General features: G+C 47.6%; 1 protein-coding gene across 1 annotated transcript in view; it reads right to left on the bottom strand.

Annotated features, from left to right (window-relative positions):
• SIRAL2 (SIR2 antiphage like 2) overlaps positions 1-17,213 on the bottom strand; it is an 822,333-nt gene that overhangs the window by 515,515 nt on the left and 289,605 nt on the right. The window contains exon 4 of the mRNA XM_085615425.1: positions 6,010-6,231. Within this exon, the coding sequence (XP_085471551.1) occupies positions 6,010-6,231 (222 nt within the window). The remainder of the gene's footprint in view (positions 1-6,009; positions 6,232-17,213) is intronic.

Here is a 17,213-nt window from a genome sequence, read left to right as displayed (position 1 = left end):
CCAGGGTTCCCCCCCGCTTTTCTCGATGATGTCTCAGGTGGAAGATTCCCAGCCAGGAACCTCCCAAGATGCGCAAATGTCGGCTGTCATGGAGATGGTCAGGGCCAAGGGCGTGGCTTGGGCCACTGAGCTGCTGTTGGCTCACAGCCCAGACGATTCGGGCATCGCCATGCCTGCCCCATGCACTGGTCAGGAAGCCGCCGAGGAGAGCGGTCCGACCAGATCCAAGAGAACCCGCAGGCCCACAAGGACTTCCCCGCCAATCCGCTGGTAGCCAGGAGCTGCACCACGAGCACAGTGTGGACTGTGGAAGTGCCAACGGCCATCACCCCCCTACCCCCTGCAGCCGGACCAGCGGGCCCCTTGGCCAACGCAGCGCCACCCACGAACTTTGCCACCCGCGACGACCTGGGTAAGCTCACGGACACGCTAACAAACTTCATGTCAGAGGTCAGAGCTGGGCTTCATGCGTTCAACAACAGCAATACAGCGACCGGTGGAGTTGGGGCAGCGAGCCCAGCACCCCCGGGGCATGCACCAGGTGCCCCTCCAGTCACTAATGTGTGGGGTGGTTGTGGGGGGCAGCCGTTGGCCAGTGCTTCCGCAGAGCAGCAGGCAGTAAGGAGTCCCAGGGCCTGCCCGTGATCCCGGGGTCATCAAGCACCCTCCCCATCCCTCTTGGGGGGACCTCCTGCGAGTTAGGCGGCGAGATACGAGCTGAGCCAGCCATCCCGCCTGCAGCACCTAGCGCCCCCCGCGAAACCTGTTTCCACTGCCACCCCCCCGCCTGCGTCCCCGGCGCCATGCACCACCCTCCTCCCCGCGGGTCCACCTCCTGCACTCCTTGCCCCCGCGCCGCTAGTCACGGTGGCCCCCCTGATGTCCGGCCGATGCTCTTTAACGTGGGAGGTGCCCCTGGCGGCCAAAGAGGGGATCTGGAGGAGGGAGTTCATTAACATCTTCACACTACTGATGCACGGGGCGGAAGGGGTTGATACAAGGAAGATGAGCGGTAAAGAGGAGGACAAGAAGGTTCGCTTTCAAGCATGGCCAGAGAAAAATATCAAAAGGTGGGAACAGGCCTTTGCCATCCTGGCAGCTGTTGTCTTGGAACGGTACCCAGACCAGGGACCGGGGCTGTTCCAATATGCCGGCATCATCACCAATGAGGCGGAGACGAACGGGGGGATGGGCTGGTACAGGTATGATTGTGAGTTTAGGAAGAAGATGGCCATCTGTCCTGAACTAGGGTGGGACCAGCTGGAGGTGCGACTCTGGGTCCAGCACATGGGCAAGGGCAAGGTTGAGGCTGAGGATAAGCCTAGTTCCACCATGAGGAAGGGTGAGTCAAGCAAGGGACAGAGGCAGGACAGGAAGAGGCAGTTCAGGCAGCCCTTTCGAGGAGGCCGGGGTGGTGGACAGAAGCAGGGACCCAGGAGAGCCTTCAATGGCACGTGTAGGCTTTCCAATGCTGGCTCTTGCTCCTGGGGCAAGGCCTGCCGATTCTCTCACACCTGCAGCAAGTGCGGTTCCGCCACTCTGCCTCCTCCTGCGACAAGCGCGAACACGCCTCCATGCCCGCCAGACAAGACAAGTAAGCCCGGGGTCCAGGGTCTCCCTGCCAGGCCCCCTCGCCTCCTCCCCCCTCAGATCAGGCCCCCTTGCACCCCCCCGGTCCCTCCCCGGGTGTGCCCCTGGCCAAGGGTCCGTCTCCCGTGGTCACTGCCAACCTGCTACCACTACTAAGGGAATACCCCAATGCGAAGGACAGACTGACTCTGGTCCAGGGGTTCGTGGAGGGGTTCAGTATCCCCTACATGGGCCCCCTAGTCAACAGAGATGCAGAGAACCTTAGGTCAGCCAGGGACCACCCCGATGTAGTAGGAGCCAAGATCAGGAAGGATGCGGCTCCGGCACCCCCCCCTTCCGAACTTTGTTGTCTCTCTCTTGGGTGTGGTCCAAGAGAGAGACAACAAAGGGCCACAGGTAACGTGTCAAAGAAACACCAATGGGTCAGGTTGAGTACAGGTCTGAAGAAGGACCTGGCCATGTGGGGAGATTTCCTGCTGCACTTCAATGGGACGGTCATCTGGAGGGCCCCCTGGGTTGACAGTCCCGAGCTCAGCCTGTTCACGGACGCCTCAGGAAGGGAGGGCTTTGGGGCAATCCTGGGTGAGGAATGGTGCGCACAGGAATGGCCCAACGTGTGGCGCAAGCACGGCATTACTTCCAAAATCACAGTTCTAGAGCTATTCCCTATCATCATATCCCTCCACATGTGGCCGGCCATCTTGTCCAACAGGAAGGTCCTTTTCCGGTCGGACAATATGGCGGTCGTGCAGGCAATCAACGGGCAGACCGCCAAGTGCCCACTGGTGCTCTGCCTGCTCAGGGAGCTCGCTAGAGGGAGCCTGCGCGGCAACTTGGAGTTTAGGGCTAGACACATCGAGGGGGTTAAGAATGTTGCGGCTGACGCTCTCTCTCGTTTTCAGTGGCTCCGATTTTGAGAGGCCTGGCCGCAGGCGAGAGAGGAGATGACCCCCTTCCCCGCAACCCTCTGGAGGATCTTGGAGTTAAAAAACACCTAAGGGCTTTGGAGCAACGGGCCCTTGCCCCCGGCACCAGGAAGCGGTACCTGGCAAGCCTTACCTGCTTCAACAACGTTGCTGCTGTCTTGGGCCTGGCCGGGGTACCCGTTGAGGGCAAGGTTCAGGCATTCGTGGTGTGGGCTAAGAGACAGGGAAAGAGTCACTCTTGGGTCTGGGGTCACCTAGCAGCGGTCAGCCACGACGCCAGGCTTAGAGGAGGAGAGGACCCCACCAAGTCCTTTGCCATCAGGGCGGCATTAAAGGGGTGGGCTAGGGAAGAGCCCCGGGTACCAGACAACTTGTCCCCCATCACCTTTACCATCCTGCAGGCTATGCTAGACGTCCTGGGAGGGGTCACCCACTCTCCTTATGAGGCGTCCCTCTTTGCTGCCTCCTTTTGCTTAGCATTCTTTGGGGTTTTCAGGATCAGCGAGTTAGTGGCCCGGTCCAAGTCTGACAGGTCAGGGGATGCCCTGGGCATAGCGGACATACAGTTGGTGGACAACCTCTCGATCCACCTCAGAAGGTCTAAGACAGATTAGAACGGAAAGGGGATAGGGGTGGTGCTACTGCCGCTGGGAGAACCCAAATACTGCCTGGTCGCCAGGGTCCGGGAGTTCGCTTCTCTCTGCCCGGATGCACCGGGGTACCTATTGATTCACACAAACGTCGTCCCCCTAACCATCTTCCAGGTAGACAGGGTAATGGTTGCTTGCCTGTCTAAGGCCGGCCTTCTCTGGGATGATAAAAAGTATTCTAGCCACTCCTTCCGGATTGGGGCGGCCACCACTGCAGCCGCAGCAGGCCTGGAACCGGCACAGGTCATGAAAGTTGGGCGCTGGAAGTCCACGTGTTATAAGCGATATATCCACCCTTGAGGGGTTCAGCGTTGTGTTTAAGACTTACAGTGTTGTGTGTCACTTGTTATGGTTACTTGGTGGTTGTAGTGCTATGTTTACTGTTTTGGAATAAACTTTTGAGTTGAATCGTGTCCTTTGTTTCTTCAGGGTCACGTGTGTGGGTCATTGGGCACTCTGCCGTCTCCCGTTTGGCCCGTTGGGTATCGATCCAGAACTGGATGCGGCGCTTCTCTCAGACTAAGATTGAGTGGTTGGGTTTCCCAGGGATGAGATGGTGCAGCCTCATGAACAGACTGGAGCAGTCGTTAGCCACGCTGGATGCCCCGCCCAATTTTTTGGTGATTCACTGGGGGGGTAACGACTTGACTGCTTTGGGGAGGACCCGGCTCCTGCATTCCATGAAGACTGACCTGGGGGAACTGAGCAAACGCCTGGGTCAGTGCGAGCTCTGGTGGTCAGAGATCCTGCCGCGGAGGGTGTGGCAGGGTGCTAAGTCCAGTGAGGCGGTGGAGCGGTCCAGGCAACGGGTGAACAGCTCCATGTGCAAGTTCACTCAGCAGAGGGGTCTGGGATTTATCAGACACAAAATGATTCCGGAAAGGGTCAAAGGTTACTTTGAGGCGGACGGGGTATACCTTACTCTGGTAGGAATGGACCTGTTCTAGCTAGACTTGGAGGAAGGACATGCTCACAAGGGTTGCAGGGGATAGACTAGAGCAGTTGGTGGGGATCCCCAGCGGCGACGGTTGGCCGCCTCCGGGGCTGTGGCGGAGTTGCAGGGCGATCTGGATGCATAAGGGTACAGAACAGTACCGCTGCACGGCACACGGTGGTGCCAGAGCTGGAACCCAGGAGCCTCATGGGAGGTTCACGGATTCTATGTCGGCGCCCCGTAGTCCTTCGGGCGGTTGTGGGCCTGAGCAACCGGGGGCTTGCCTAGCTACGCTCCGCCCAGTAGGGCGTGAATATAATGGACCTAGAGTGGTCAGGTGATCCAGGAAGGGGATCGAGCTGTGGTCCGATCAACTGTGTAAGATAGAAGCAGCCCACCCTGCACCATCAAGCAGTGTCCCACACTCACTGGCTCACGCTTCATAATCTGTTGCCCTCCGTTGCCCTAGGGAGCGCTTCCAGCCGTCCGGTGTCTTCAATGCGAAAGCAGCCGCACACGGCCGGTTGATGAGCACCCTACAAGGTCGGGCACCACACGAGCATCAGCCAGCCTACTGGTACGATCTCCACTGTCCCGGGGCCTCGACTGTACTCTTGGCCTCATGCTGTACTTTATCGCTCACTGTAACACTGGACAACCTGGGTCTGGTGCTGGGTCAACAAAGATAAACAAAAGGCATAACCACTCATTCTGACATCTCTAGTTAGAGAACCTGCTGGTCTTTAAAATCTTTCCCTTGGACCTTCTCCCACGTTTTCTTGTTGTTACTTTATCGCTCACTGCCTCGCGTCGCTGCAACTCTCACCCATTTCCAGGCACCGAGCCCGCCTTACTACGCGGCGTCCTCGGGGAATGGCCGCTCTCCGCCTTTCAACTAGCTTTAGCGTTGGTGAATGCAGGGAACGAGACACTGGTCCAGAATCTGTTCATCGCCTCCGGGCAAAGGGAGCAGTGCTTTCCATGTGTGGCGGCTGTAGAGCAAGAGGGGAGCCTTGGTGTTATGAGACCTGCTTGGCAGACACTACTTATTGATTGACCGCATGTTTCCTAGAAGGTGCTCACATCACAACCAATGACCAACAAGCAAGAGTTCGCTCAGCCAATCCCAGGCCGCAGCACCTTTCCTGCACCAACAGAATACATTTTCGCCTAGGGAATAACTCTGGACACTGAAGTACTAGAGGATTCTGACACTGCTCATTACACTTTCCATAATTACAGAGAAAAGGAGCCCCTAAGTACAATAGTAACAGACATGGATTCCACTCTGACATAATGGGTGGTCTGTAAACACAGCAGACAGGTGCTCCCTCAACCCCTGGTTGAACAAGCTCTTGTGGTTGTTGACTGGTCAATACTCGGGTGTCTGTCAGGTCCAGGATACTCCTGGCTTGTTTAGACAGAAAGCTAAAAACAATTTTTAACAGAAGCTTGGATGTACCTAGCAATGAACTGATGCCCACACCGAGCCAATACCAGATGTTGGCTGATATAGTTACGTTTAGTTTTCCTCCAGGTTGCTATAATATCATGTTCTTTGACCATTTAGGAAAAGCAACTGCATGTGTACTGCACCCCTAACATTATTATGCATTTTAACCCCTTCGGTGCTCATGACGGAACGGTTCCGTCATGAGCCACGGTTGAGCTGTGCTCATGACGGAACCGTTCCGTCATGACCACGCCCGCGCAAGATTCCGTCAGCACAGCGGCGGAATCTGCGCAGCATGGAAGGGGTTAAGATAATGACTTGAGGACACAATATGAGATATCAATTTCTTCACTCAAGGCGTAATTGGCCAGAAATTCATAATTTGTGCTGCTGGAATGAAAACTTTGGCCAACCATAGGAAAAACACAATAAAAACACTTTTTGAAATGGCCGTACCTTAGGGATGTCCTGCATGTCCAGCGATTCCATGTGTCTCCCCAAGCGATAACCACAGGTCTCAAGGAAGGTGTCGTAGTTGGTGGTGATCACCATGGCGCCTTTCTCAATGAGAATCAGGATTGACTCTAAAATGCTCGGATTAGTAACGCACTGCTCCAGGTTGTCGAAAATTCTCAGTAAACAGTCCCGGTAAAAGGTAGGCCCAATGTCACCAGACAGCTAGCAGGGAAAAGACAAAAGATTTAAACAATGTTTAAACTATGCGTTTGGCAATGGAGTAGAAACACACAAGCTGCAATGCAATCCATTCAGTTATCAAGCAGTAGAAGACGCATTGGTCAGTGGAGATTGCTAGTAACTGGGCTGTGCATTAGGGCACAGAGAGAGCTTGGAGCCCATGCAAACAGATCCTCGATTACAATCCATTCATCAGCAGATTAGAAAAAGTACCGGCTAGATTACTAAAGACTGATGAATTTGTACTCACAAGAAATATTTAAAATAACACACAAGTCTCAGGTTTTCCAGATTCTGTTGGGAATGAGAACGTGGCCAGATATTCGAAAACCTTTCAACCTAAACTGCTCAACAGATTCTGATCTAGAGCTGTAATATTCTTCGGCATACCCTTGGCGTGTCCGAAAACTGCACGGTATGAACCCAAGACTCCCTCACACCAAGGGGTTGTTTGCACATTGATGGATGCCCACCACAGAAGTAACGAGGCTTGCCAGGATAAAGACACTCCCAGGGGTGGACACAGATCTTTTCAGCTCACAGGAGGTCTCAGAAGCTACTGTAATGGGAAGAAAAGTATTTTAGCGCTGTCACTGTAATGCAAACTCTTGAACAGAGAATATGATAATTCTCACCCATTGGACCATGAACTGACCTTTATGGAGCCCGTAGACTTATAGTCCGTGGCTCCACTGAAGGCTGAAGACAGTTGCTTCTACCATTAACCTTATATTTAGTTATCTATGATGGCTCACGTATACTGGCTTTTAGATCCAAAAGTATTTTGTTTTCTTTCTGGAAACACAATGGAAGACATACCTCCCACTGATGTGACTCTGGGACACGGATGGTTAACAGTGTCATTCAGTTATCCCTGATAATATGAGATTGGCATTCTACTCCAGCACTGGAATGTTCGTAGATTCACATGCTTGAATCATCAGCGCTGGGATGCTGCCGGGTAGCCATGCGCTCTATAAATGCCCTTCCATTCCATTCCATTCCCCCTCGTCATGCTTGGAATACCCGGTAACATGAAAAAGCTTGGTAAGCAATGCTAGAATAGCAATGAACCCAACATCACTGTTTACTTAGTAGCACATCTACCATATTTGAAACAACCCAAACTTCAGGCAACGAGTTGGAATGCTAAGCACCATTGGTCAGATTTTTACTGCCGGTGTTTCTGGATATATCTTCACATCTTATTCCTTTTCCTTAGACTTCAGCCTGCCGTAACTTCTGCTTTCAGCTAAACGTTAGTTGTTGAAAAGGTTTAAAAACAGGGCGAGGAACAGCCTGCACAAAAAGTTGTGTAAAAAGTCTAGTAATACTAAAATACTGTCAGAAGTACCACACAAATCGTTCTCAACAATGGTACCCCCATAGATGAAAATACTGTAGACGACGACCATCCTGTCGATGGTCTCCTTGCCAGCTAAGTCCCTCATCAATGATTACTAAGAAGACACCACCGATGGTTGTACCAGTATAACCCTCGACAACAGCAAATGCCATCTCTATAGCCACATCAACGACGACAACAACCATGTTGACTACACCGTCGATGACGGTCCACTCAAAGACTCCTTTGACGTTACAAATGTCTTTTTCAACATTACATTTTTCTATATTCTCTGTTAAATGTTTCCACTCAGCCTCCAGTGCTTGTTGACTCAGAGGAAGAAAATGACATCAACAACCAGGCACAAGTATCACACACAGCATATAGTCCTCCCAGCTGGATGTACTCTATTTCCCTGCAGATGAAGAGAAGGACTACAAGGAGGACCATTCACAACAGGAATATGATTGCGAACACCAAACTTCTGCATCTTGAGGGCCATCCAATGGCGCTAATGCTTTGGCTGCTATTAATGATGCAGCTATGGATGTGGCAGGATCAACGGTCCTGCGCAGGCAGGAATGGCTTCAATCTATGTCGTTCTACTTGTAGTTGTAGTTGAAAATCATGGACATGCTCTTAAATAGACATTGTTCAAAATCATTTTGACGATGCTGTGCAACATATCAAAAAGGAACTGAAACCGGGCACTCCTTAGGAGCTTTACAGTACAGACGGACCAACTCCAGGCATTGTTGGATCTATGGAGAAGGGTTGTCCAATACAAAGACCAAGTAAGATCTAACTACTTGCAAAGACGAAAGGGAAATAACCAGGGCTACTTCTCCAGTAGAGGTCAAAGCCAAGGCTATGACAAAGCAACACGAAAAAAGAAAAGGGACATGTAGCAAAGCTCTCAGGACAACCAAAAAAAGACCCCGACTTTCCCATACTAACCCCCAACCCCCAGCTGTCCTAAGTAAATTTCGTTGATGAAGAACTCTTGGAAGGTGATCACCACAGATTGCTGGGTGTTGCAGACAGTACAATGAATCAGGACACACTATGGAATTCATACAAAAACCACCTTCTCATTCTCCCCGAAAGGTTGTGGAAGCTACAACAACACATTTTCTCCTCCACCTCCTGAAGGAAGCCATGTAGAATATTCCCAGATCCCAAAAGAACCAGGTCTCTTTTTACTTCAGGTTCCTTCTGGCCAAGAATAAGTCAGGATCATGGAGGCCAATACTGGACCAATGAGGCTTTAACAAATTCATGGAAAGCAGTCTTTTTGAATGATTAACTTTCAAGAAGTCCTTCTGATGCTTCGGAACGGGGAATATCTTACCTTGAGGATGCATATTTTCACATCCCAATATACCAATCACAGACCGTATCTCTGATTTTCAAAGGCTGGTCAGCACTACCAAATTAAATCACTTCCATTCGGACTGGAATCAGCACCCAGAATTTACACAAAGTGCCTAGCGCCAGTACCTAGTTTCCTCTGTAAGCAGGAAGCCAAGTATATAACCATACTGTGGCTATTGGTTAATCTAAACTCCATCAGAGGAAGAGGCTTGTACCTCCACAGCCACTTGTGTAAGCATTTTTCCAAATTAGGACAGAATAGAAATGTACAAAAGTCAGCCATTCAGTCAGTCATGATGCTCCAATTTCTGGGAGCCATCCTAGATGCTCAGTTGGAAAATGTTTTCCCATTGGTGGTCTTTTGACTCAAATACTCAGTTCCCGTTAGAACGTTTAAATCCCTGCAGGGCCTAAAGTCATCTCAGATAAGGGAAGAGCTAGTTCAACTATGGAAATGAGCAACAGGCGCACGGAACAACACAATGTAGGTAACCAAAGGAATCAAGCAGAATTTATAACAGTGGAGATTCTCAACAAATCACAGCACTGTCCTTCCATACTGACCCATAACAGACAGACTAAAAATGACGACAGAACAGAAGCAGCGCTGAAAGGATTGGGGGGGCAAACATGCAAGAATCATCAATTCGAGGTGTCTGGTCAGGGTAAACATCTCGCACAATCATACTGCAAAACTACCAACCTGTCTTAAGATCACGCTGCAGCATGGTGATTTCTACCTTACACATCATGCCCTCATGAACACAAATGAAAATGAATCCTGCCTCATGATACTTCTGGACCTCTCTGCTACCTTCAACACAGTCAACCACACCCTCATACGGATTCTGGAGTCTTAAATGGGATTCGCGAGCAATGTCAATGTCTTTTACCATTTCTCTTCCTACCTTTCCAACCAACACAAGTTCGGTCACATGGGCACCTCCTGTTGTTTTCAAACTCTACCAGGGTCTGCTTGTTGCTCTACTCACAGATAACAGTATCAAGATTCACAGAAATTCCAATTATAGACAACTCTATTTAAAAGAATCCTCAGTTTCAGACATTCAATGCCTCAAACATTTCCTGTACATCATCCAGACCTTGATGTCCAGTGCCTACCTGAAGCTTAATCCAACCAAGATAGTACAAATAGGCTCAATGACATGAACCTTGAAGGCTTTGAACCTCAACTTTCACTGAATGCCAAGTCAACTGGGCTCACCTCGGACATCAACTGTACCCTCAAGGAACACATTGCCAAGAAAACAGAGGGCCTGGTATCAGCTTTGGGAAACAACCTTTACAACGCAGTCATTACATCAGACTACCTTTACAACGCAGTCATTATAACGCAACATCCTTTACATCGCATGCCATTACAACGCAGCCATTACATCGCATGTCACTACAACGCATGTCATTACAATGCATGTCACTACAACGCATGCCATTACAACGCAATATAAGGTAAATAATGGGAAATAGTAATTTTTACCCCTACACTATCCAACACTTACCCTACTGTTGCACTCACTGGAGTGGGAATAGTAATTTTTACCCCTACACTATCCAACACTTACCCTACTGTTGCACTCACTGGAGTGGGAATAGTAATTTTTACCCCTACACTATCTAACACTTACCCTACTGTTGCCCAAAAAGTAATATGCGTTGTAATGGTATGCATTGTAATGGAATGCGTTGTAAATGTTGTTTCTAAAAATGCGTTGTGATAGCATGCGATGTCAAATCATGCATTGTAATGGATGTTGCGATGTAAAAACGTTGTAAAGGCATGTGTTGTAAATGTTTGCGTTGTAACGTCATACATTCATCAGCTCTATCTTCTAATCAGAGTGAAATTGCTTCTTTTAGAAACCAACTTTAGAGATGCTGTTCAAACCCTAATACTCTAGCAGTTGGATGGTGGCAAAGCTCTGGTCCATGGTCTCCCAGACTCCATAGTAACACATCTTAAGGGCATCATAAATGTCTCAGCACATCTAATCCAGGGCCTGAAGAAATATGATCATATCACTCCTGCAGTGGCTGGTGAGATTTTAGGCGTACGGTGTTTCCGGAATTACGGAATCGACACAAAAATTTAGTGCTCTCTCACCCTGGCCTCGAACCCAGCACAGCCTATGAGGGTTGTGTTCTTTTACCCACAGTACCACACATTTTTAGGGTGCTGTATGTGTGTCCACCAGTGTTACCTCTTAGAGGCTGTGGGCACCACCAAAAAGGTGTAGGTAGCCGCATCTTTCCCCCGGTCCTGAAGAATTGCCAATTAATACATTATAAGGCAACGAACATGTTGACCCATTGATCCCTTTAGCACGTTCACTCACACACCTAAAGGTGAGAGATGTGCGGATTATTTTTGGTTTTAATCAGGATGGTGACCATGCTTTATTAAAATTGTTTACAGTGGATCACCTACCCCTGTTTTAATACACTTGCTTTCACCTCATTTGCACCTACACCCACTATTATAATTAACCCCCTTCCCCCCACACACACCTCACTCATCGGCGTTGGAAATAAAGATCTCCGATAGGAAGGCCCCATTGGGTGCCTGATCGGGCATTGCACCTGCCGGCCCGATAAGGAGCAAAGACCCGGTGATGAAGCAAGACACCCACTTGTTGGGTGTGTGAGGGTCTTCTTTTCCAAAAGGAGTAACCTTTACTCCTGTCTTTCACATCAATTTTCACAGTATCACCCTGGTACCCTTTAGTGACTCTAACACACCTGGCATTAATTTTAGGAACTGCATACCTTTTTGTTTTCACTTATTGTTGGGCATGTATGCTGGACCTTTGATAATAATAATAAGATTGACTGTTATTATTGAAAAGCCCCCTTTTTCCCTCTATTTGTTTGAGACATATCACTCCTATCTCAATGGAACTCCATTGGCTCCCCTTGCCGGCCAGCACCATCTTCAAGACTAGATAGATCATTTATAATGCTAACACAATCAACACCCCCACTTCCCTTGTAGACAAACTCATCATCTCTGGTGGTTTGCAGCATACCCGCATCCAGGACACCATCAGAATTCAGACTAAGAAGTGTGTAAAAACTGATAAACAAGGCAGCAGACCTTTTCCATCTATGCACCCTGAATCTGAAATAACAACCCCTATATCCATAAGAATCTCCCCAAGGTTGCTCTGAGTTAGGAGGGTGTTGAAGACTCACCTCTTTAAAGAACTCTATATCACAATAAATTAACTGCCCGCAACCCAGCTACCTCTCCTATCAATGTTGGTTTTCTGCCTGTCTCTGACCCTGTCCCAAACTCTGCAGCCTTTTGGCTAGGCTAGCCCTATAGAAACACCAACATACATAAATACATACATACTGGCGGTACAAGCCACCAGACTGGGTCTGTAGGCGTTCCTTCCACGGTTGGCAAGTCAGGCTGTCCTGATGAGGGCAGACAATACAACCCTAATGTATTACATCCCCAAACAAGGAAGAATGAATACCCGTTCTCCGATTCAAAAGGCATAGATACTCTGGGATTGGGCCATCAGCATCGACAACGAAGTGGCCTCTGCAGTGGCCTGAGCTGCCAAAATGACTGACCAATTGGACATGCTTAGCGGTGCCCTTTCAGCCTGTCGTGAGCAGGAGCTCCATCAGGAGCAAGTGCGAGTCATCTTTCAGCAATAGGGCCAGTGAGCATCAGACTGGTTTGCTACCCAGGAACACAAGAAATGGCGGCACCTCGCTAACAGGTTCTGGCAACCGGGCTCCAGGGGCCGTGCCTTTTTGATGAGATGGTCAAGCGTCTTCTCTTACGCCTTTCCTCATTATTCAGTCATTCACAGGATTCTGTTGAAGGAGAAAATGGATCACTCTTCACTGGTAGCCCCTTCATGGTTTCATCAGTGCTGGTACAGAAACGTACTGAGAGTGTCTGCAGTTCAACTCAAGAATCATCCTAGGCTTCTTTCCAGGCACAATGGAAAGAGTCTCCATCATTACTCCAAGTCACTCAGCATGACAACATGGTTCGCGTTTGCCTAGAATTCAGCTATCTCGATATTCTGGCAGATGCAGGGATTTTTTGGCCCAGGTACGAACACCAGCAAAAACAAAAACCTCCAGCGCTAAATGCAACCATTCCTGCACTTGGTAAAAAGATAAATGCTTCAATTCAATATCAGTATAGCCCCACAAGGTGCTACCTTGTGCCCATCACCCTTCCTGAAGTGGTCTCAAATATTTCTTTGTCAGGTCACATACGACTGCAGTCTCCAGATTTCAAACAACTAAAAACTCTTCCTCCTATCTGTTCTCCCATAGGATAACTAAACAATTTAGGAAAGGACTTTCTTAGGGCTTTGCCTCCAGTAAGGCATCCTCCGCTGCCATGGGGATTAAATACAGACAACTTATCCTGACCTCTTGAGCCCATCCATTGGGCACACCCAAATTTCACCTAAGGAAAATGGTACTGTTGCTCTGATCTCAGCAAGAAGGGTCGGAGAGTTGTAGGTATTCAAAATAAGAGATATACACCTTTGGCTTACCAAAGACAAGTTCATCTTGTGCACAGCTCTGAAATTGATGCTCAAAGTCCCCCTGACTTTTTGTTACAATTTGCTTGTCTCTTTCAGTAATTTCTTTCTAATTGATCCACGTCAAAGGAAAGATCATTGCACTCATTAGATGCCTGTAGGTGCATCAGGTTTACACAGACAAAAACAGGGACTTGCATATGTCAGACCAATTGTTTCTAGCCTTTGGCCAACCAGGCAGGGGCTGCCCCGTATCCAAGCAAGGTTATGCACATCAGCTGTCAGCCTTCATCACCTTTTGTCACATCCAAGGAAAGAGTCCACTCAAGAACAGAGTGAGAGCACATTCCTCGAGTTGAGTTCGATGGTGGAAAGCCTTTACGGGACATTTACCATGTGTCCATGTGGAATCAGTGTCACCAAGCACTAATGCCAGGATGTGAATGCAGCAACCGACTCATCAGTGGGCCAAACATTACTGATTTCAAGAAGGTGAGCTTTAGTGCCTTGTTCAAGGTGTAATGTACTGCCTGCTATTCTGATTGAAGCGTGTGAATCTATGAAAGATTTAATGCTGGAGAAGAAGCTAGTTAATTACCTGTGACTCCAATACCCCAGCATTGGTATCTTTCACAGAGGCATCTGCGACCCTTCCTCCTCGCTGATCAGAGGGTCACTTTTAAAACTTCACACTTGTGCTCTGAAATCAGAGCTATGGTAACGACTAGGCGAGACAGAGTACTACACACTTCCACCTCACTGGTCAAAGTTTGCGTTGTTTCAAATGAGGTGGATGTACTACTAAACTCGCGGTTGTTGGGCCTATAGACATTTGAACACTTTGTTCTGCTATTTCAAATTATAGGAGCTTCCAAGATTGCCGACTGATAATGATTCAAGCATGTCAATCGATTACAGACACCAGAGCTGAAGAACTGGAGATACAGGTAGGTAACACATTTCATATTAAGCGCAATGAAATGGGAAGGAATCTTGTTTATTGTAGAAACAAGATGCTCCATTGCTGTCCTGCTGGAGCTATATCGCACCAACAGACACAGAAAACGGAAAAGGAATTGGGTACTAGATGTATTGTATTTAAACACAATTTGCTGCAAGGATGGTTAGTCTGTATTGTTTAACGCAAACCTTGAGTTAGCATGTAAGTAACAGAGATTGAATGCAGAGGTTAAATGAGATTCTGGTGATCAAAGAATACGTATAATAGTGTGGTGTATCACATGCCCCCTAAAACAATCAGAGGATAAGAATAATAGTGTGGTGTATCGCATGTCTCTAAAACAATCGGAGGATAAGAATAATAGTGTGGCGTATCACATGCCCCTAAAACAATCGGAGGATAAGAATAATAGTGTGGCGTATCGCATGCCCCTAAAACAATCAGAGGATAAGAATAATAGTGTGGCGTATCGCATGCCCCTAAAACAATCAGAGGATAAGAATAATAGTGTGGCGTATCGCATGCCCCTAAAACAATCAGAGGATAAGAATAATAGTGTGGTGTATCGCATGCCCCTAAAACAATCAGAGGATAAGAATGATAGTGTGGTGTATCGCATGCCCCTAAAACAATCAGAGGATAAGAATGATAGTGTGGTGTATCGCATGCCCCTAAAACAATCAGAGGATAAAAATAATAGTGTGGTGTATCGCATGCCCCTAAAACAATCAGAGGATAAGAATAATAGTGTGGTGTATCACATGCCCCTAAAACAATCAGAGGATAAGAATCATAGTGTGGTGTATCGCATTCCCCTAAAACAATCAGAGGATAAGAATAATAATGTGGCGTATCGCATGCCCCTAAAACAATCAGAGGATAAGAATAATAGTGTGGCGTATCACCTGCCCCTAAAACAATCAGAGGATAAGAATAATAGTGTGGCGCATCGCATGCCCCTAAAGCAATCAGAGGATAAGAATAATAGTGTGGTGTATCGCATCCCCCTAAAACAATAAGAGGACAAGAATAATAGTGTGGTGTATCGCATGCCCCTAAAACAATCAGAGGATAAGAGTAATAGTGTGGTGTATCGCATGCCCCTAAAACAATCAGAGGATAAGAGTAATAGTGTGGTGTATCGCATGCCCCTTAAACAATCAGAGGATAAGAATAATAGTGTGGCGTATCAACTGCCCCTAAAACAATCAGAGGATAAGAATAATAGTGTGGTGTGTAGCATGACCCTAAAACAATCAGAGGATAAGAATAATAGTGCGGCGTATCAACTGCCCCTAAAACAATCAGAGGATAAGAATAATAGTGTGGTGTATCGCATGCCCCTAAAACAATCAGAGGATAAGAGTAATAGTGTGGTGTATCGCATGCCCCTAAAACAATCAGAGGATAAGAGTAATAGTGTGGTGTATCGCATGCCCCTAAAACAATCAGAGGATAAGAGTGATAGTGTGGTGTATCGCATGCCCCTAAAACAATCAGAGGAAAAGAATAATAGTGTAGTGTATCGCATGCCCCTAAAACAATCAGAGGATAATAATAATAATGTGGTGTATCGCATACCCCTAAAACAATCAGAGGATAAGAGTGATAGTGTGGCGTATCACCTGCCCCTAAAACAATCAGAGGATAAGAATAATAGTGTGGCGCATCGCATGCCCCTAAAACAATCAGAGGATAAGAATAATAGTGTGGTGTATCGCATGCCCCTAAAACAATCAGAGGACAAGAATAATAGTGTGGTGTATCGCATGCCCCTAAAACAATCAGAGGATAAGAGTAATAGTGTGGTGTATCGCATGCCCCTTAAACAATCAGAGGATAAGAATAATAGTGTGACGTATCAACTGCCCCTAAAACAATCAGAGGATAAGAATAATAGTGTGGTGTATCGCATGCCCCTAAAACAATCAGAGGATAAGAATACTAGTGTGGTGTATCGCATTCCCCTAAAACAATCAGAGGATAAGAATAATAGTGTGGCGTATCACCTGCCCCTAAAACAATCAGAGGATAAGAATAATAGTGTTATGTATCGCATGCCCCTAAAACAATCGGAGGGAAAGAATAATAGTGTAGTGTATCGCATGCCCCTAAAACAATCAGAGGATAAGAATAATAGTGTGGTGTATCGCATTCCCCTAAAACAATCAGAGGATAAGAATAATAGTGTGGTGTATCGCATGCCCCTAAAACAATCAGAGGATAAGAATAATAGTGTGGCGTATCACCTGCCCCTAAAACAATCAGAGGATAAGAATAATAGTGTTGTGTATCGCATGCCCCTAAAACAATCAGAGGATAAGAATAATAGTGTGGCGTATCAACTGCCCCTAAAACAATCAGAGGATAAGAATAATAGTGCGGTGTATAGAATGCCCCTAAAACAATCAGAGGATAATAATAATAATGTGGTCGATAAGAATAATAGTGTGGCGTATCAACTGCCCCTAAAACAATCAGAGGATAAGAATAATAGTGTGGTGTATCGCATGCCCCTAAAACAATCAGAGGATAAGAATAATAGTGCGGTGTATAGAATGCCCCTAAAACAATCAGAGGATAATAATAATAATGTGGTCGATAAGAATAATAGTGTGGCGTATCAACTGCCCCTAAAACAATCAGAGGATAAGAATAATAGTGTGGCGTATCACCTGCCCCTAAAACAATCAGAGGATAAGAATAATAGTGTGGCGTATCAACTGCCCCTAAAACAATCAGAGGA

This window comes from Triturus cristatus, chromosome 7 (genome assembly GCF_964204655.1).
Source record: "Triturus cristatus chromosome 7, aTriCri1.1, whole genome shotgun sequence".
NCBI classification, from domain to species: Eukaryota; Metazoa; Chordata; class Amphibia; order Caudata; family Salamandridae; genus Triturus; species Triturus cristatus.
The sequence above is the reverse complement of the archived record's forward strand: the minus strand, read 5'-3'. Positions and strand labels throughout refer to the sequence as shown.